The sequence below is a fragment of the Lissotriton vulgaris genome, chromosome 9, assembly GCF_964263255.1.
Source record: "Lissotriton vulgaris chromosome 9, aLisVul1.2, whole genome shotgun sequence".
NCBI classification, from domain to species: Eukaryota; Metazoa; Chordata; class Amphibia; order Caudata; family Salamandridae; genus Lissotriton; species Lissotriton vulgaris.
In genome coordinates this window covers 513566542-513588271 of record NC_141697.1, presented here as the reverse complement: position 1 = coordinate 513588271, position 21730 = coordinate 513566542, and the positions used below count along the sequence as shown (strand labels likewise).

General features: G+C 41.6%; 1 protein-coding gene across 1 annotated transcript in view; it reads left to right on the top strand.

Moving 5' to 3' along the window:
• The window catches only part of SLC35F4 (solute carrier family 35 member F4), a 581324-nt gene that overhangs the window by 445762 nt on the left and 113832 nt on the right, over positions 1 to 21730 (top strand). Inside the window, exon 3 of the mRNA XM_086937979.1 lies at positions 2289 to 2583. Within this exon, the coding sequence (XP_086794105.1) occupies positions 2289 to 2583 (295 nt within the window). The remainder of the gene's footprint in view (positions 1 to 2288; positions 2584 to 21730) is intronic.

Below are 21730 nucleotides of genomic sequence, written 5' to 3'. Positions count from 1 at the left end.
GACATATGCTAGAGTCACAACCTGATGGTTCTTTTTCACAGCATGAAAGTGTAAAGGAGAGATAGGTATTTTAGCCAATCAATTGAACAATAATCCACGGGAACACTTAGTAACCTCAAACATCTATGTAAGATCTTTTTTTTTTCCATTTTCAAAGAGACCTTTATTGACATTTTGCAGAACTGACACAGCAAAGTGCCTACATCCCAGCGGGTTGGCATTGCAATACATTTCATTCTTAGCCGAAAGGGGTAAGCGAAGGAACACACCAAGTCGCCTACAACCCCATTGGGCCGGGTGCATCAGGTGGGCATGCATAATTTTCAGCCAGTAATTCAGGTCTCGAACAAACCTAAGTAAACTTTAAATTCAAATAGCCACATTACTCATGCCACTAATCGCCTATCATGTTCAACTGTTGCTAACTCAGTTGTTGGTCATATTCCTCCACCCAGTCCCTCCCTCTCATCCTGTGCACGCAGACAACCCATATCAACTCACGGCAGTCTGCTCACTTCAAAACTCCCTCTCAGTGTTCTTACCCCTCCCGTACGCCGTCCCCTCCTGATCGGGGGTCTGGGTCCATGTCGTCGGTGTCAGTGTGTTTCAAGAGGTATGTGTGAAGAGGAGCCCAAATGTCTCGTGGGCGTGAGGAGGGTGGCATAAGTTTGGCATAGGTATGTAGCTGTTCCTGGAAATATACAAGGTCGTTTCGCTAGGAGGAGGGCCAAAGAGGTGTATTTCCGTAGCTTGGCGGGGAGCTGTTCTGTGTATCCCAGGAGAGCGGTGAGGGGAGTGTCAGGCACCTGCGTACCCGTAATTTCATCTATCCGTTAAGGACCTCCCCCCAGTATTCCCGGACCGGTGGGCAGTCCCAGGCCAAATGTCCGAACTCCACGCCCCCTGCTTCCCATCTGTCACAGCGGTCGGTGTCTCGCAAATGTAGGCGGTGTAAGCGAGCCGGTGTGTAGTATAGTCGATGTAAGTATCTGTAAACTTTGTACAATTACTTTGATTTATTACAAAGCGAAAAGCAACTGTACATAAAGACACCTCAACATGAGAGTATAAAAATACATCGGAATTAGCATAAAGTCAAATCTGCTTATCCAAATATGATGATGTACCATAAGTAAAACAATTAGTTCAAGAAACAAAATGCTGAGGATCAAAAATCATGAGTCCAAATTTCCCTGCACCGAGGGTTGATAAATGAAAAGCATTAACCTGTACTAACACTTAAGTGACATCCCTACTTAAGCATCCTCAGGAAGAAGCTTAAAAGGTTTCAGCATGTGGAGTATTCCTAAGAAGTCTCTCCGCTATCAATGGGTCATGTAGCACAAAGCTACCAAGAGAGAGCTTGCTCTACAATGCTCCCTCTGAAGGCAAGGAAGAAGTGGGTGCTCTCCCTAATCCCATCCTCACATTATTGTAGGTAGCTCGCCCAAGATTAATTGAAAATCATGCCATCTTCTCTGGGTACAATCTGAAAGGAAGTTTTACATTGGATAACAGTGTTTCTCTCTAGCAACAATTTGTTCGTGGTTCCCAGGCCTTCTCCTTAGTGAAGCACAACGACTTTCCTTTATCGACTCAGGCCACACAATTGTAACTTCATCTCTCCTTGCCTTATTAGTAAAACAAAGACATTATTCGAGTAACAAGAGCGCTTCTTTGACCTGCAGCACAAAACATGAGAAAGAACAAATTCCACAGCACACATGAAATTTGACTTGCTAATTCTAAAGCGAAAGTTTCCAGGGAACTTCAATTCTCCATGTTACTTTTTCAATGGCCTAAGCAGATCACGTTTCATATTAATACGTTTCAAAATTCTTAACACTTCATGGTAATACAACAAAAGATTATATGCGGGTGCACTCCACACATGTGATTATGCACCCCTACAAGTAAAATGGAATTCCTTCTACATCAAAGGCAACTTTGAATAAAATGAACCTAAATTGACATAGTCACTACTTAACCTGTATATCTGTCATGAACATAGCTCTTTGAGACGTGTGGTGGGCGCACTATTCCAAATGACTTAGTGGCCTGTTTCTCCTATGTATTGAAATTTCAAATTGTTCATTACTTAGAATGAAATTAGCTAAGCGTGTCTATTCCCATACTAGATGCTTTAAAATTTTTACTGCACAAACACTCTGTTTTTGAGTGCTGAACAATGTTGAAGCAGAAAATATAACAAATTATTCTTCACTTAGTTCAAAACCATCTTTAAAATTTACACTAATATCACAATTTCTTATTTCTTATCTTTTTAGGAGGAGATGGGACACAAGCAAATACAGAGAACAGCCCGGAAAATCAAGAAAAGACCCGGTGTCAGACGTGTGCTACTACGTTCCTTAAGATCGTCTGGGGATTTCTCATTATTTTGTCTGTTTCATCGTCTTGGGTTGGAACCACACAAATAGTGAAAATCACTTACAAGAACTTTTATTGCCCCTTTTTCATGACTTGGTTCTCAACAAATTGGAACATTATGTTTTTCCCCATATATTACTCTGGGCACTTGGCCACAGCACAAGAGAAACAATCGCCAATAAAGAAAATCAGGTCAGTTCCATTTAATTAAGTAAGTTAATCATTAAGACTTGTCTTGTTAAATGATAGTTTGTTGTTGAATTTCTTTGGTTTTCTTATGCATATGAATATATATGCATAAAATTAACTTGTCTATATATTTGTAAATGACACCAAAAATATCTGCCTCTATTCAAGGCAAGTGGGACATAATGCAAAGGTTATTTTAGGGCCGGTTTTAGGGCACTGCACCCATTGCCGACGCACTGGCGGTTGAGCTCAGGAGGTGGGGAGATTCACTGTGTTTAAAATATCTTAGGATTTAAAAGCACCTGCTGCAGAGATCCCTGGGTGTCCAGCAATTTTCAGGCAACCATAAAAATGTGAAGTTAACCCTGGATGATTAATGTCTCAGCTGGGGAGAGATTGGAGTTTTGTCCAGGAGCAGTTTTGACCCTTCATAAAGTAGTGCAGAGTGTGACAATGCCTGCAGCAAAGAAGTGTACCATGCAGATTACAGAACTGTGTTTTATGTAAATAACTCAGCGCGTTACTGCTTTTGTCACAGAGATCCTTTTGTTACTTGCAGTTCCTAATTACCAATCATATTATAGCACAGTGAGCTATGAACTGCCGTCAAAGAGCTGCCTTCATCTATAAGGTATAGGTTATAACGTTATGTTTTTCGCCCAGTCTTTCATTATCCTAATGCTACTATAAATAATTTGTTCGGGTAGAAATAAATTATTATTAGTGAAGCCAACCCCAACCGCTGTGTTATGTTTTAAATCCTGAGTTTGTTCTTCTCCAGACCAAGCATTCTTAAAATATAAAATGTCTACCAGTACAGATGTGACTCCTACACCCTGTAATTCCTATAGTCCTATATAACGTTCCCTATGCACCGATTTACACATATATGATTCATTGACTGTGTAATGTGTGTGCCACTTAAAGTGCTCTGACTCCCTAAACTGGTTTTAGTAGCGCTATAAAACAAATGAAATGCAGGTGAGAGAGGAACTATGACGAGAGGAGGGGCAATGTTGAAGGGTGCTAGTGAGGAGGAAGGAGGTCATGAGAAGGAATCCATGCAGAAGGAGGTCATGAGGGGGGTTAACAAAGACTGTCGGACCGGGCACTACCAGCCCTTAAGTCAAGCCTGGGTTCTTCCCCCTGGTAGCATACCCTGCAAACGTTTGATGAAAGGAAGAGCTGCACTAGAAGAGAGCATAGAAGCTGAAGATATGTATGCCTTGGTAGTGCCTGCAAAGTCTAGTAATTTATTCATGTACCACTTCTTAATTAATAAAAATGCGAATTGGAAGGGATGCATCTTTAATCGTTTTGCGAACCCCAGACAATGAAAAAGTATATAAAATCAAACTTGTTATTAATATGCGCTTCATAATGCCTCATGGATTCAAAATAATGTGCTCACATTCCACCATTGGGTTATCAACCAGCTAGTTTTTCACTGACATCACTGGTATATTGACTCCTATGGTCTCATTGCAAGTTTAAAGGGTACAAATTGTAAACCCTACCCCGTGGTACCTTTTGTACTTAGTATCGATTTTTTGTATCCGATTTATTACAGTTGTGGTAGTTATAGTGGAATACAATGCAACCGATTTTTCACATGACATTACCCTACTGCACAGTTGTGCCTGTGCAATTTCTTTCATATTGGACATGGGCGAGAGTCTGCCGCTGAAAGGGTCACATACAAGGCGAGGGGATGCCCGAACAAGTTCCATAGGGTGTGGGGAAAATGGAGGAAGTTCCATGGGATGGACGGTGGGCTGTGATGTCAGCTTACTTAGCAAGGTTTCAGGAGTGGGGTTGCGCCACCCTGTGAGTCCTTGGAGGCTACATACAAAGGACTATCATACGAATACCTATTCTATACTGCTGTGTAACGAGTTGGAGATGTGGGGGGGGGGAGCGTGGGAACGGGGAAAGATGCGCTGATGATGACATGCTGTGTTGTTGAGTTCGATTAAAATGCAAATAAAAATGTTTATAAAATAATCCTGAATGAGTGAGTTTACGTCTCATCTGGTAAAAGGTGCACAGGGCAAACATTGCACTCATTTTTAAACTCTGTTCCTAATTCCTTGTCAGGCCAGCAGACGTGGCATAGCACAAAAGAATTCCCCCACCCCCTCCCATCAGAATGAGATGGGGGCCCCTTAGAATTTTTTATAATATTCCTTCTCAGGCCAGCAGCAGCAGCATACAACAAAATGATAGGTCCCCCTGCAGAATGGGATGAGGGTCCCCCTAGTCCCCCATGTCTCACAAATATGCATTGTCCTTGGGAAAAACAGGGACCCTCTGAAGGGTTGGGGGCCCCCCTTGAAGGATGGTGCTCCTCCCCTTCCCGCGCCACAGTGGTTGCAGGGGCCTTGAGCTGCGTCTCTGGCCAGCAGTATTTAGAGTCAGACTCACTGTAGTTAAGTTGGCTAGCTGTGGAAAGTTTGCTGGTATCTCAGGCTTGCTAAGTGTTAACAAGCCAGCTTCTGGGCCGGCATATTTATAGTCACCGCCCCAGCATAGACATGCGCACATCTCACTCGGCCATCTAGTGCTGACTGTGCGTGCATACGCAGTATGAAATACGCCAATCGGGGAGAAAGCAGCGCGCTAGTGTGTACTGACTCAACGGAAACTCAGTCAGCGAGAGACAGCAGGGGGGGGGGGCGACAGTCCAGTCGCCACTCACTGCCAGAAAGTGCCAGGGGTTCCTTCCATCTGTTGTGCAGACAGGCTTCTAATAAATGTTAAAACTCACCCTAAATGCTGCCTGATGCTGAAACTGTATCCAGGACGTTGTCAAAATAGGTGAACATTAACACAGTACGCAGAACTGCTACCTTACACCCACCCACTATTTATATATTTATGATTTTCATGTCCAACTACCCTTACCCTAGAGGATTTGCGTGCACGTTACAGCTAAGAAACCAAGGGGCTTATTTACAAGCAAGCCCCTTGCGCCCCCGCCACTGTTGTTCCTCCAATAATGAAGAGCGAGATGATCCAGACTTCTAAATTAAAATACCACCATAGTGGTCAATAATTCCTTATCATTATGCTTGACACCCTAGCCGAACCTGCACTTTGTATGCTGTCATTTTTAGTCCTTTCTCACAAAGCTGTAAAACAAAACAGCAAGTCCAAAATGCAATGTTCTGTTGTCTAAAACATGTGACTAATGTACATCTATGTCGATTTAGAAGATGGAGAAAAAAGGAAGGATACAAAGAGAAGATAGAGTTATGGGCTCAAGATAAGAAGAAACAATAAAATCAAAACTTTATGTAACATGTTTCCATTTTTTCTTGTTAACCCCAATTTCTGGTGCTATATGGAGGACGTTACATGCTCAGATGTTGGGGAATGAAAGAAAGTGAAAAGGGTTAAGTTATTAGATATGGTGGTGAAGGAGCGAGAAATCTTTTCTGTTTTCCCATCCATAGGTTTATTATATTCTTCTCTGAGCACAAATCTCTTTCATCGCTGTATCCAAAATCTTGACGCTGCTCATCACTTTCTTGATAATGTAAAGTAATAGGTGCACATTTATTGTTGTTTTCTAAAAGTGTATGAAGATCAATTTATCCCACATGTTCATTGATAAAGCAACAGTTCAGATTTTCCATCAGTTTTCAGCTCTTGTGTCTGTCAATTTTTGACCTGAAAGTTACAAAAGTTTCTTTTTACTGCTACATCTCACTATGCAACTGTTAACTCAAGCAACAAACAGTGATGGTAAAAAGAGTGCACCTAAAAGTATTCTAAAATGTCTGCTGAAAAGCAGAAAAAGCTGATTACATGGTGAATTAGGAGGGTGCTTATTGAATATTAAATTGAGAGGCCCAACATAGACCAACCTTTCAGGAAGAAGGATCCAACCGCACAGTTACGAATGCATAGAATGGAACATACCATTCCACCCAAAAATTCTGCAATGAACGATTAACACAGGGATAGGAGGATCCCACATAGTCCATGTAGCGCTTGGAGCTATGTAGCGAAGGAGACTAGATAATGGAGGCATTGTTCTCTTCACATTTCAGTCAGGGTAAGCAGTCCTCTAGCCCTGAAGCAGTTGCCAGCAGCACAACAAGCGAGCCACTGGGTCAAAAAAGTGAACCAATAAGAAAGATCTCTCAGCAAAGTTCTGGCTGTTGGGATTCTTGGGTAACATGAAGTTGACAGGTTTAATTCCTGTCAGGAGTTCTTCAGCCTTTCACCCTTCTGAACTGGATACACTGGGGACCATCATATAAAATATAACTGCCACCTGCTCTGTAAAACACTGAAAAAGTGAAGGTTTGCCTGATCACAAATGACCTAGTGTTCTCGCACCCAGTTGTCCTGCGTGCGGGAACACAAACCGATTTTAACTACTAGCAAAATCGCATGAGGCTTTGACTACAAAAGCAACCAGCCTTGCATTCCAGTCCCTGTCAGGATTTTTCTTTGGTAAGGGAGGGAGTGAATGTAGTGTCCTTACTCCACTCTACTCCACTCTACTCCACACTCTACTCCTGTCCTGTCCTCAAAAAAATAATGGAAAAATTCACAGTTTACAAGCATGTGTCTGTCAGACAGATAAGAATTAGTAAGTGATTAGCTGCACCAGTGCAGCTTGACTGTTCATGATAATAATAATATTAATAATAATAATCCACATTTGTAAAGTGCGAACAATCACCCGTAAGGGTCTCCAGGTGCTGGGGGCTGTCAGGAAGATTAAGCAAGCTTTTGCCCAGAGTCACATGGTGCTGGGCTAATCTGCCGCCGGCGATCAAACCGTGATCCCCAGATTCCAGGGCCAGTCACCCTGGCCGCAGCGCCCCACCTCTCCCTCTCCCATATGATATAGTGATGATCGTTTGCTGTGTTGAGAGTCAGGATAGTGTCCTTCCAGTGGGTTCTACAGCGAACAGGTACTCCTTTACATCAACAGGGGTGCCATTTTCTTTTGTCCTGGCCTGAATCCTCACTGCTAATTTCCTACATTTGTTACTCTGTTACACTTGGCTGAGTTTTAAGCCCTTTCAGAGTTATTAATGATTAAATAAATCAAATAAATAAAGCTAAAGCTCTCCAGTTCTGTTCCTGGTGACCTGGAAGAATTTAGTTGGGCGGTGGGGAGGTAGATTAGTAGTGGGGGGACATTGAAAACAAATTGCATAAGTTTTTGAATGATTACATTTCCCTTTGTTTTGTGAGCCTGTGGGCTGTGACTGCGGAGTTGTCTGGAACGTTTGACCACTGTGTTGGTAAGCATGAAAATGGTGCATAATATTGATCCATGACATAAAAATGTTTGTGCAAAGGTACATATGCATATGATTGGCATGGGCACCTGGGAAATTGGTGGTGTTTATGTTGCTGAAGTTTTCAGTATCACTTGAGTGGATTGCTGGGTGTTCATTGAACTCGCAAAAGTCATGTGTTGAGGTTTCTGTTTTGATTCACTGGGTGCTTACGCTTGTATTGACACTGATTATTCAGGCTAGAATGATGTAGGATAATTGTAGTCCTTGAAGCGAAATATGGGCTTCTCGTGATATCATACAATGGAGGAAAAGCCACCCTGGCTCTCTTCTACTTGTTGGTGATGTTCAGCAGAAGGGATCATCAAATATCCTCAGTTAACAGTCTGACAAGCGAGATGCGCAACTTGACAGCAGCCACTCACTTTTAACACAGCTTGTCACATCACATTGTTTTCTTGTCACTATTTATTTCCTGAAGTACAGACACATTTCTGATTTAAAATTCACCAGGAAATTCAAAACAAAACACTTGAAAAGCGTATAAAAATGTCTATAATAGTCACCACAAAAGGTCATAATACTATGTAAAACGTTTTATTTTACATTTATTTTGCATCCGAAAATTCCTTTGAACTTACTTTGCCAGTGGCAGTGTATTGCTGTATAGGCCAATGAATGGTTTCCTGGAACAATTTAATGGCAGCTTAATATTTGCTTGAATATTTATGCCATTTAAGGAATAGCAGATCACAACTTTTCTCCCCTTTAGTTGGCATGTTAATATTGAAAAAATATATATACTAGCGAAGCATGGTAGAAAGAGTTGAATTTGGCATGAAGTTATAGTAATAGTTATTTGATGGGTTACTGAATAATGAGTATTTCTATATGTAAAAGCATGATCTAAAATTAGAAATGCTCCTTGTTTAACATTCCTTCTGTGTTCTTCATTTTCTTTTCTTGATCTATTTCCAGTTTGTAGTCTTAAAAAATAAATTACGCACAAAATGAATATAATAAAAACGTATTTTAGCACTGTTAAGGTTTAAAAGACTTAGGGCCACATGTACGAATGCCTTTTCCCATAGACACAGAATGGGTAAAACCCTTTGATGCATCTGGCCCTTATTCTAAAAGATGCTGAATTGACGTGAACGTTTCACTCCTAATATTCAATTATTATACTCAAAGTTAAACCATTTTTCAAAAAAGTCACTGGGTGCAGGAGACTAGACCACGAGAGGCGTGTTCAATGGCATCATAATTCACACGAGCCCACTGAAGAAGCTCATCAATACAATACGACAAATATAAAACCAGGCAGCCAGAGTAGCATTCAATTTGAAAAAAATCATGACCACCAGAGACCCACCTTTAAATCATTACATTAGGTTCTGTTTGGATCCTAGATTAGATGCAACATGCTGTGCACTATATACAATTGAAGGTGGAAGAAGGAACACAAATACATATTTGATTTTCTGCTAGGCTATAGGTAGAGCACTTTGCTTTACCACAACAGACAATTCGCCAATGGATGTTCAAACATATTTAACATTATGACAGGGTTCCATGAGTACAATACCCTAACATCTATAATGCTATTATGCTTTGAGCCATGTAGCTAAAGCACATCTAAGTTATCTATGGGGAGTGTTCATAAAGCACTTTTCAAACAAATTTACTTATTAAACTGAAAGCATGTTAGTGAATTAGTAAGGCTTAATAGGTGTCCCAAAAGTGCAAGAAACTTACAGCAATTGCTTTCAATGCCTCTGGCAGTATGGGTCAGTGAAAAAGGTAAAATGACTCCCACGCCATAGGAGAAAACTCCCATGGCTAGGGGGGATTTGTTTTTTTTTTATTTTCAAAAACAAAATACCACTTTGAGATTTTTGTTTTGAAAATAAAAAAAACATTGAAAGTTTGCTGCATGGCTCCGTCATGTTGACTGAGCCATCCATCAAACTTTAAATGCCTTTACAGGAACCACTGTGACAATCGATCCTGTAAATGCAAGAGATGTCCATTGGGTTGGTGGACATCTCAACATTTGCTGGAGGGTACTCCCTCAAGCTGATGGAGAAAATACCCATCGCCCAAACTCTAAATCAGTCCCTTAATTTTTTTGCTGAGATGATGAAAGAACACATCAGTTAGTAGCTCTGTAAAGTTCATGTTTGTTTTTATTATTTTAAAGAAATCCATCCTCCAGACCAATGACGTTTGCTGGAATTGTTTATTAACATAGTATGAATTTAAAACATGTGTTTGCAGTTTACTATTTAATTGTCATTAACAAATCATCACTAGTATCTAACGTGTTTTTTTCCTATATATTTGTCATTCATTGTCTATTAGTTTATAACCATGCTAAGAAATTGTTTGATTGGTCTCCAAGCTGCTACATTGGTATACTTATTTCAAAAGATCACAAGAAGTTGTTGAGTCGCGGTAAACCCTTCTTTAGTAATCTTTATGTGCAAAAGTTCTCATTTGTAGTGTATTTTAATCTTTTAGAATTGCACTATTTCTCACATTTTAATGAGATGCTCAAAAACAGCCCTCAAATTTACATAAAGACAAAGCAAACAAAATATTTCAGCTGAGATTCACTCTCTTCGGCAGTAGTTTCTGCATCAAAGAAACAAATTGAAAAGTTGGCATCTATACATTCGTATTTGTATAGCACTTTTGCCCTATGTAATGCATTATGTGACATTTCAAGCTGTTTTTCCTACATACACCAGTCGGATTGTGCAATTTAACATGTTTTATGCATATTTTGAAAGAATGCAGCAACATTATGTAACAATATTGCATTGTGGTTAATGTAACCCATCCTGCACATGTAAGAGCCATGTTACAAGGCCAGATGAAAACAGCTGCATCCCCAGGAATACAAGTTTTCCCACTTTCTTTTTTATCCCGAAGGGTCACTACACCCCAGGTTGGAGGGCAATAGATACACTCAGCCACAAGGGAGGGTTTCGCAAACACAAGTAGTGAGCTCTGCCAGTAATATGTTGATTCCCCTCACAAATAGATTTGCACCATTAAGAGACTTGGACAGTGTGGATTGACAGCCAACACCTGCAGAGACTACATTTAGAACAAGTCATCCAGAAAGAGCGCAATCGTCTAGTCCGCCCGAATCACTATGTGACAAAGTGACGGATCCTCTGCTATGTACTTTTATGACATGGAATATTGCTGGTCTGAAGGCAAAAAAGATAATGATCAGTGGTCAGCAGTAATAAGGACGCCCCATATTGTTGCACTTCAAGAAACTTGGTATATCTCGGACTCTTTTGTAATGGATGCTTTAGCCTCTTTCTTTAAATCTGCATCCCCTTCGACTGCAGGAAGAGCGAAGGGTGGTTTGCTCACCCTAATTTAGCTCCAACTACTTTGTACCATCAAGGGTCTCCCTAGCAAAACTCCTCATCTTTTAGCTGTAGAATTGACCTTTGTAAGTGGGGTAATTTTGGTGATCGTAAACTTTTACAACTCATTTTGTAGGGATTTCGTGAGCGAACATCTGACCGGTCTTGATGTCTTTTTAGAGGAACTTGCTCAGGAGAGACATACTCGCTACAAATGAGTTATAATGGGGACTTTAATATACATAGATGTAAATCAAACTGTATATTAGATAGGGAGATTTATGAAGATCTAGGACCCATTTTGAACATTCCACCCAAGGATCCCGGCTCGATAGCCTATTAGCAAACAACAATTTGTATTGTCTAGAGCCTAGGGAGGAAGCAGTGGTGATACCATCTTTTTTTGGTAGAGGATGCAGTTCTATTCTATTGTAATTTCAGCCTCCTTATATCAACATATGCGGGAGGTCAGGGTGGTTCAAACTGGTTTTAGCGAACATAATCCTATCACAGTGAAAACGAAAGGTTTTTTGGTCTTTCGGGAAGCGGAGTTAAAAAATTTGGCAAATGGGGATTTACGGCCTATGGCCCAGGATCGAAAAATATGATGGGAGAAAATTGTGCCGGAGATCTTTTTAGCTGAGTTATATACTGACGGCAAAGAGGAAATTGAGTGTTGCCTAAATGTACACAGCGAGCAAATGGAAGTAATAGAGGCTTATGATAATTGAGTACGCTAATTGGTAAAAAGTTATCTAGCTAATACATCAAGAGAAGAAGTAATGAAGCAAAGTGGTTCAATGCCAATTGCTCCAAAGCCCATAAAGCCCTTATGGTTGCTATAAAAACCACACGAGAGATCCTGACCTGATTAAAACCTGTAGCAAAGCATATGATTTAGCTTTAAAATTAAGGAAGGCTGCTATAAGGGAGCAGGCATGGGATGATTTAATACAGGCGAATGCACAAGCCGATAGGGCAAAATTTTGGAAAGTGGTAAACAGCTCCTTTTTTAAAGATAATATCTCAACAAAAGTAGAGTCTGTAATCCCAGCTAACCGGTGGGTTAGCCACTTTGAACAAATATATTCAGAGGCTGTCACTGAAGATATAGGCCCCCCCAGTGTACCGAGTGCTTTACCACTCGATCTAACTCTGGATGTGAAAGAGGTTCAGAAGGCGATTGAGGATATGTCTGCCAGGAAAGCCCCCGGTCCCGATGGGATACCAATGGACCTCTATAAATCAGATACGAGTGTATGGGCAAACATTTTAACCAGAGTTTTAAATGTAGCCTTAAGGGTAAGTCAACCACATTCATGGTCAACCGCAGTAATAGTGGCAATTTTTTAAAACGGAGCTAGGGAAGACCCGGGATGCGATCGCCCAATTTTTTTGTTGGACTCAACAGCAAAGATAATGGGTAAAATAATTCTAGATCGCCTAGCAACCTAGTTGGAAGAAAAGGCAGTGTTGTCAGAATTGCAATTTGGTTTTCGCAAAGGCAGGGGTACAATAGAACAATGTATGAACTTACTTATGATTACCAGTAAATATACCTTTGCTAAAAAAAGGATGCATGTCATTATCTTTTACGGACCTAACGTCCGCTTTCGATAGGGTAAATTGGTCTAAGTTATGGTATTTGCTAATAGAAATAGGAATGGACAAGAATTTAGTAAGCTTTTTGCACTGGTCCCATCTTAATCTAACTGCTTCCACAGGTATAATTTGGATGGCTCCTTGTCTAATGCGTGGAAGGTAAAAAGAGGGGTGCATTCTTGCCCCAGTGTTATTTACATTGTATATAAATATTTGGGGGGCAGTGCTGTCTAACTCTTGTCTAGATATTCCTAGAGTTGTTTCTAAATCAATCCCAGCACTTTTATATGCGGATGACGCAGTTTTAGTTGCCAGGACCCCAAATGCGTTGAAATCTCTAGTTGATGCTTTTATTGATTTTATGGTAGCTCTCGACCTTTCAGTCAATTTGAATAAATCCCACATAATTTCTATTGGTTACCTAAAAGGGGGGAATAAATCCCTTCCTTGTAAAGGAGGAGTGCGAACCAGTGTGCCCATCTACCCATATTTGGTTGTATTATTTGATGATAGGGGCACTTGGGTAGCACAGCGTGCTCTAACGAAAAATACTTTGGCAAGAGCAGCTGGGGCATCATTGGATTTCGGTAGAAGATTTGGGAGTAAAGCCAAACAACCACTGTTGAGATTCTACAATGAGAAATGTGTTGCTATGACAGTGTATGGTAGTGTGGTTTGTGGCTACAAGGATTGTAGCGAACTTCAAGGGGTAGAAAATAAATATTTACGGAAACTCCTAGCTGCCCCCTGAAACATTCCAGCTTTTATTATACATGATGAACTAAGGGCAGTGCTTAATTTGTGCCGGTGCTTTCCGGTGCTAAGCACCGGCACTTAATTTTCAGGGCCGGGGCTACCCGTGATATCAGCTGCTCACTAAATTCACAGATGTCTCCTTGGTGAAGAGTTATTATTGCACGTGATTGTATTTAAAATACTGATTACAGTACAAATTGGATGCTGCAGCAGCAGCCCGCTTCATGAGGCATGTCACACTCAGATTGAAACTGCAGTGCCAGGGGGGGCCTCCTCGTAAATTACAGGTCATTCCAATCAAGGCTGGGTCTGCACGCACTGCTACTGCTGGGTAGTATTGCAGCTGAGTCACATGCTTCTATCAGGCTGACAGCGCTGCTGCTACAATGTATTCTGATGCCGGCCCCACGGCGCAGCTGAGGCGGGATGTAAAGCAAAGTCTGCCCACTATGCCACGGGGGAAGGGGGGGACGACGTCACCTCCGGTCCTGTTGCCAGAGCGGGAAGTTTGCAGAGAAGGCAGCTGGCTAATGTCGGGGCTGGAGGTGGCAATTGGAGGAGCGGAGAAACACATGATGATGCCATATATCTGGGACAGGAGGCCCCCTCCACGAGTTTTACGGTAGGGTCATTAACTGAACTCTGGCTACTGGTTCGAGGGACTCGGGTGTGCCACGCTGGCCTCGCAGTGCTGTCTGCTGCTGCTAATATATTTATTTAACTGAGCAGATGAAAATGTTATAAATGTGCGTAACAGTCACTGTATGTAACAGCCACTGTAGTCAGTGGCACTCAACTCCTCTCACCTGACCCACTCTGCTGCCAATGACGTAGGGCACACGTGCCATGGTGTTTATTGGAGCACTGTCGTGATTCAGGTGGAAATATTTGTGGCATATACACTATAAAGGCCAAATGGTACAAAAAAGGCATTGAGAAATTAGCGCGAGGGGGACACATGCCCGGTTGCACGGGTGGCGCTCTTGACACTATTGCACTGAGGCTGTTAGTGTATCAGCGTCAGGGAGGCTACTACCTAGAAACCATAGAGAATCACAACACCAGCAGCGTCTCAGCTGAGCTCAGACCTCCTGCGGCGCTGAGCACAACAGCACAGACCTCCCCTCAGTTCACGCAGGACGGTGAAGTAATCCTGACACGTTTCCAAGAACTACCCATGTGTCTTCAGAGAAACTATTCAACAAGCCCGCCTTCCCCCTTCAACCAAGATCAGAGTTTGTCCCACATTTATATTAGCGTGGCAGCAAGATCCTTCGTCGACCTCTAGTGCCCACGTTGCAATCAGAGGTCCTTAAAAATATTTCACGATTATTTTTTTATTTTGAGACTTACATTTTCATATTTTTAAAAATTTCCGTACAGCCTGTGGGCAGCAAAACAAAAAAGCCAGCTGCGTCTATTTCAAGATGCGTTTTGTGGTGCCCTGCACAAGATGTCTCCAAAAACAAAACATGATAAAAGGGCCCAACTCCTCATACCCTCCAAAAGCACTGCTAGGAGTTTTTCCAACTCGTTTAGAAAAAAGATCTAATAATTGAAGTGGCATTTTTTTTAGCACAATAGCCACTTCGCCAAAGCTGTGGTAACTGACTTAAATAGTCTGCAGATTCTAGCAATTAATCCAAATACATAACCAACTTTATCAAAGGAGCTACTGCTGCGATCAAAGACGTGCAAGATTAATTTCCAGAACTTGTTTCAAGCAAGGAAGGGAGGCAGCAATAAGCAGCAGGATACCAGCAAATAAAAATAATGCACTCCACACTCTAGAACTATTTCCTTAGAGAAACTAAATTAAGGCCCTCGTTGTGAGTTACGGTGTCTCACCAGAAGGGTTAACTCTGGGTAGGGACCCCAAACCCTGCATTACAGGTAGCCGAAGTCTCCAGAAACGATAATACCAGGTCCAGATGCACCTAGCCTGGTTTTACCATGTGCAGATCTGCACCCAGTGAAACTGCCGCAGGGACATGGGCAGGGGATGCAGGCAGGAGCACAGCTTGACCATTGCACGGCACACAAGCAAAGAAGTCAATGCTTTTCTTGCCCTACCCTAACCCTGCACTGCTCTGTCTTGACCTGATGAAACTGCTGCACGGACATGGCCAGAGGCTGTGGAAGGGGTACAACCTGGCCCTGCCTGCCCATTGCAGCACCACAGGCTGAGCAGACAATGCTATGCCTGCCACATCCAAGGTGAACCCACTGCTGGAAAAGTGAGTGGAAGTCGACCTGGAGTCGGGTGATTATCAAATTCCAGAGATTTTGAAAGGAAGCTGTGATTGTAATACAAGCTTTCACAGTGCGTGTTGGTAGCCTGTGTGCTTGTATACACTATACAAATAAATCTAAGCAGAGGCTGAAAGGCTAGGTGGAAGTGAGCAGCCTCTGAGCTGTATTCAAAAGTGATGCCAGGAGGAGGCCCCATATAATAATAATTATCCTTCCTTTTAACGCCAATAATAGAGTCCTAGAGTTTTTTGTAGCGCAAATGGGTGCAATGTCTGATGTTTATGTTTCCCTCGACGCCATTGCTTTATTTTGCTAGCAAGAAACTGTCACTCATAGTCTTTGAAATGTCACTCATAATTGCTCTGAAATTATAGAAAAGTCACACATAGCAATCTAAAACCTTGGCAGCTATAAACTGTGGGGCTCTGGCAGGCGATGTGGAGGTTTATGGCATGGGTGCTTATGTGTAACATTTCTATGTGTTTTTGCCTGAGGACATGTGTGACATTTTCACGGTTGATGGCTTGCGTGCCAGTTGAGGGTGTGGGTGTAGCCAATAGAGGAAGTGGGTGGAGATAGTGAAGGAAGTGGGTGGAGCCATGGAAAAGGGGTGTGGCCTCCGACAAACATTTGAGCACCTGCACTTCATATTTTACAAATTAAGCACTGACTAAGGGAGGGTTACAAATCAGATAATTTCGCAGCAGCACCCCTGATATGGTGGCTAAAAAGTTGGTCAAGAGAAAAGCCACATTTAAATCAGATTATTTTAGCTGACTGCATGAGTTTGGATAAAGCTGTAGAAATTCCTTGGTTAAATTATATTTCACGAAAGCTTTCAGCTCTTGGGCAACCAGAGCTTTTTAATCAACCTAGAAAGCTGCATGTAGAAACTGTGCATATTTGAAAATAAAATTTTTACAGGGGAGACAGTTGGATGGAGAATGTAATGAACTTATGAAACCTACCTGTAGTCATTTAATGATTTTAAGTCCTGGTATTTTATCTCAACCATTCTGGTCTTTTGTTAATAATCTGCATCATCGTTTTATTTTATCTAGATTTAGGTTTAATTGTATTCACTTTTCCATTACATCAGATGATCTGCTTACTGAATTAATAATAATTACTGTTTGTCTATCAAATGGGTGCAGCCTGGACTCAGATGTCATTGTATGGTTGCCTATTCATAGTTTTCCTGAGAGGGATTTCTCATATATTTTGTCCAGTTGTTTTGTGCAAATTAAATGAATGTGTTTTCCTCTTTCAAACACTTTGTTTCATCACTTTCATCCTCCTATGAAGACAATTGTGCTAACTTACTCAGTGATTAAAGTAAAACCTGCCCATGAAGATATCTTTTCCAATAACCAATATGGAAGGATGAAGACAAGGTGGAATTACAATCAGACTGTAGAATTCCCGTCCCCTAGATTGATATTCAGTAGTTTCATTCTTTGCTTATACATGAAAGCTTAACATCTATTACTACTTTTTGGCTTATTTTCAACATTGGCAACCCCTGTTGGATATTTTTCTAAGCAAGTGTTTTTAATGTGCCTCACTATGAAAAGTTTTTCACACAGACTTTGAGATTCAAACATTATTTATCAGTCATTGAGTATAAATATTCTTACCATTTCATACCGTACCATAATTGTGATCACTTGCTATAAGTAGGTAGGTGAAAGTGGTAGTGGGTTAGTTTTCTTTGTTTACTGTAACTTTTGTACCCCTTAACCATTGATTCCAACAGGCTTCCTTATCTGCGTTCTAGTTGAGAGTGTGAGTTCTGATGCTAATAGCGTCTGTGAATTACTATAGAAGGAAATGTCTTTGGACTTAAACTCTTAGGACTTCTTGTTATGATACACTAGTTCTGGAATGTCTTGCGATTTTCTGTAATGTTGGTAAATTATTTACTTTTTTGGAGCTAACCTCTGTAGTCTTTTGAATCTTTCTACCATTTCTAGATGGTGGATAAAAAGCATTTAATGTTCGAAGCCATTCCTGTATATGACAATCAGGACGTTGCAATTTGAGTTCCAAAATATCTACAGGTGCCTGCTGATTTGTGAAAACATCTAAGTGTAAATGTATTGCGATTTATATAGCGCACGTATCACCCGAAGGCATCAAGGTGCTTGCCTTGGGAACCCGTCCTGGTATTCCCCTGTGAGATAACCCCAGCAGGGTATCCGCAAGGTGAAAGCCAGGCATCCCACCGCGAGGGGCCATAGTGGAGATTAAGCAAGCTATTACCCAGAGTCGCAGAGTGTGAACCCGTGAGTCGAGTAGGCACCAGAACGAGAATTATTGAGTCCGTGGAATTTTTGAGCCCAAGACCCGCCGAGGCGGGGAATTGAACCCTGGTCCAGGACCGATCTCAGCTTCCGGGTCTGCCGCCTCTAACCCCTGAGCCACACTTCTCCACCATAAGATGTTGCACATTCACCTGTAAAAAGAAATGTATAAGATATGCAGAATACCACTACTCTTGACAGTCCTTTATATGGATTCATGCTAGTTTACAGTCATAGCACAATACACTTGTTATGCAGGCTACTAGTAATACCCCATATATGAAGTAATAGCATGACACTGTCTTCTGCTTGGGGACTATGTGGTATGCACCAGTACTGGGCAGTAACTGTGTGAAATGTTTGTTATAACACCTCTTGTGCCTTCTTCCAGCAATAGTTGACCGCTAAGTGTTTTCTGATTCCTGACAACATCTTGAAAGCAAAAATGTCTACTGTACAAATGTCTACTACAAATGTTGGTGCCAAGTGACCTCATTCAGGTAGTGCACATAATATAATTCATTCATTCATTCAAAATGTTGGTTAGCTTTAATCCCTGCATGCACTTAATATCTGCTCACTAAAAAACGTACAAGTTCCAATTTCTGATATCTTTACAGAAGGCAATTCATACCAATTCTAATACAGGGATAATTTATGCTTTTAACCCCATCATTGGGAAATGTTTTGCAGCAATAAGAAGTAGATTTAATAACTCTCCTTGCCACCGTAAACAATAATATTCCATACATAGTCATTTTCTAGTGCCTCTACTTCATCAGTAATAATTACTATGAGGACTACAGTCCTCCGCATGTAAATCAAATCTCTTCTGCTTTTGCTCTGTTCTATTTGGGATGGGGGTGTGAGCTCGATCTCACAGAAGACACTGAGAAGAGCAGGAGGTGTGGGGCCTGGCAACATGACAGCACTATAAAGTGCCCTTGACCAGCCCACTGAGGGGGGCCTCTTGTGCTGTTGCTACTGTTTTGATTGGGACAGTGAAAGCCAACTCCATTTCCCAGAAACCAATCAGAGTGGCAGGAAAATCCAGGGCCCTACAAAATCACAGTTATAAAACGCTCTCGACCAGGCAAAGATCAGGCCAGTCGGTGGCACATTAGAGGCCAGAAGAGCCTGGACTGGGGCACCCACTGTGGTTCATGTTTTTAGCAAGAAGGAGAGAGAACCCTTCCCTTTTGGTCTTAGGTCCATGGACTACCAGACTCGTGGGGGCATGGTGGTGGGAGTCTAGCTACCACCGCACCGATGGCCCGACTGCCGTATTATAAGTTTGGCGGTCAGACTATCATTTGACCACTGCTAGGTTACACCTTCACTGCACTTGCACTGTGCTTGTTAAATCTTATGTAATCAATATACATCTTAAAAGGTGCTTACAGCTTGCCCTTACTTTTCCTTCATTTGTGTGCTTGGCACTTTGTTTTCCCCGGTTTCTGTTGGTTGTAGCGTGCTATTTCCTGTTGTTCTTCATGTGTTTTTCCTATCAGTGGAGCTTGGCTCAAGTACTCTTTTTTAACTTTTCATCAGCTTTTTTCGACCTACTTTTTTCCTTGTGAGCTAGCCTGTTGACCAACTGCATTTGATTTGTGTTACTGTGCTTCTTACTAATTAAAATATTGTTCTGGAATATTTTACACTTTTAACATTTTTGGGGAGAAAGTTTTTTGTGTATTTTTAGATTGAGCGGTTAGCATAGTAAGCTGTTTTTTTATACAGTGTTGCGCTTTGTTCTTTGAGCCTCCCTCCAATTGGTAATTGCTATCTCCGACCTCCTATTGGTGCCTCAGCCACAGAACCCCACTCCCTCATGCCGTCACTGCTTTTCCCTTTGTTGTTTATCTGCCATCACTCATTGGTGTGTGTAGCAAACATTCACTTTTAAGAACACATTGCGCTTTGTATCCAGAGCCATGTCTCTTTCTAAGAGAAAAAAGCTGATAGATTGTTTGCACAGGGCTTGGTTTTATCAAATCCTTCGCTTCGTGGATGCAGTTTGAACTGGATGCCGGCCTGGGGAAGAGCTCTGGGTCTGACTTTAGAGTTAGATGTCTGTGTATATTCATTCGAGGTCCGAAATACGATTACACTGTCACTGGCTTTTAAAAATCTTCCGTTAGGCTGGTTTATTTAGGAATATAAAAAACTGCTAAAAAATATGCAGTTCTAGCTTTTCCTTTGGGTGAGTGTAAAAAATCTCTGGAAACAAAGTGCAGTTTAACTCTAAATCACACTAGGCACGTAAGGAGCGATATTTTTGGTGTTACCCTGTTTTTGTCTGCTAGGGTAAAGCTGCATCTTTGTATTTTTTTCAGCATTTACTAGATATACAGAAATGCTCAGATTTTGAGCGTGGTCTGTCGATTTATTTTCCCCCATTTCCTCTCCCATCTTAGGTCCCATCTTAGATCTGTGCTTGATGTCAGTTCATTTGTTTTTGGATAAGAACCAACCCGGAGGGAACAGGGTAGCTGCATGCAGCATTACGTTGCTGCAAAATGTTGTAGCTTGCAAAATGCTAATATTGGGTTGTTTTCTGCGGGTTGTGTCTCTGAAACGGGCTGTAGGTCCTCCTCCTCCTTAGTGTAACGTTGTAATGACCTGTAGCTGTAAAATAGCGCGTGGGCAACATTTCAGAAAGGGCAGAATGGGTAAACCTATTGAGAGAGATTATGTCATTCAGCAGTGATTTTGCAGAAGGGTAACATGCTTTTTGTAAATTATTTTTAATGTTTCCTGTCTATTCATTTAGCTTGTGTCTGGGTAGTTAAACTGCTCATGGAAAAAACATTGGCAAAGCCAATAGGTCTCGCCTATGCAAAATCTATTAGCTTTGTCAATTTGTTTTTACATGTTGGGCAGCTGTTGAGCCGCTGTGGAACATGACATATCAAAAGAAGGCATATTAATTCAGATACTCGTAAATTGTCAAACATACTTGATTATGTCAAATGACTATTGGATAATATGGCTCCCTCCGCAGGCCATTTTGGATCTGGTGAAGTGAATAGTAATGGACCACCTGGTATAACTACCCACCCAGGCCTCAAGCAATGATGAGTGTGTCATCAGGTAAAAAAAATGTGGGCTCCAGTCTACAGCTTATCAAGGGGAATAAGGATGATGTTAGTGCTTCCTACCAAAGTCCAAGCCACCTAAGTTGGCACTCTATTGTGGAGGAAAACAAAGTAAAGTATCCTTAGACGATGGCCAAATCAAGCTTAAGGAACCAGGTAATGATGCTATCCATGCTCCAGGACTGGGGTTACGCCTTTTGCGGCAGAGTCTGTCTCGTTATGTCCATTGAGCCTTATACGCTACAGGCCCTATGGTACCGTCCCTAAATACTGCCCAATTGGGTGGTTCAATAAAAGCCCACTAGACTGCCCTTCATCTGAGGTATTTGTGGCTCTTACACCCAGGTTTGGGATGACTATGACAGGCAGAAGATCTTTTTCGATCCCGGCCATAGGGCTTGGAATAGTCTTCCAGATTACCTTGGCCTTACCAGCAATGAGATGCAGATCTGAAAACTGGGATGCCCCCCAACAAAGCTAGAATA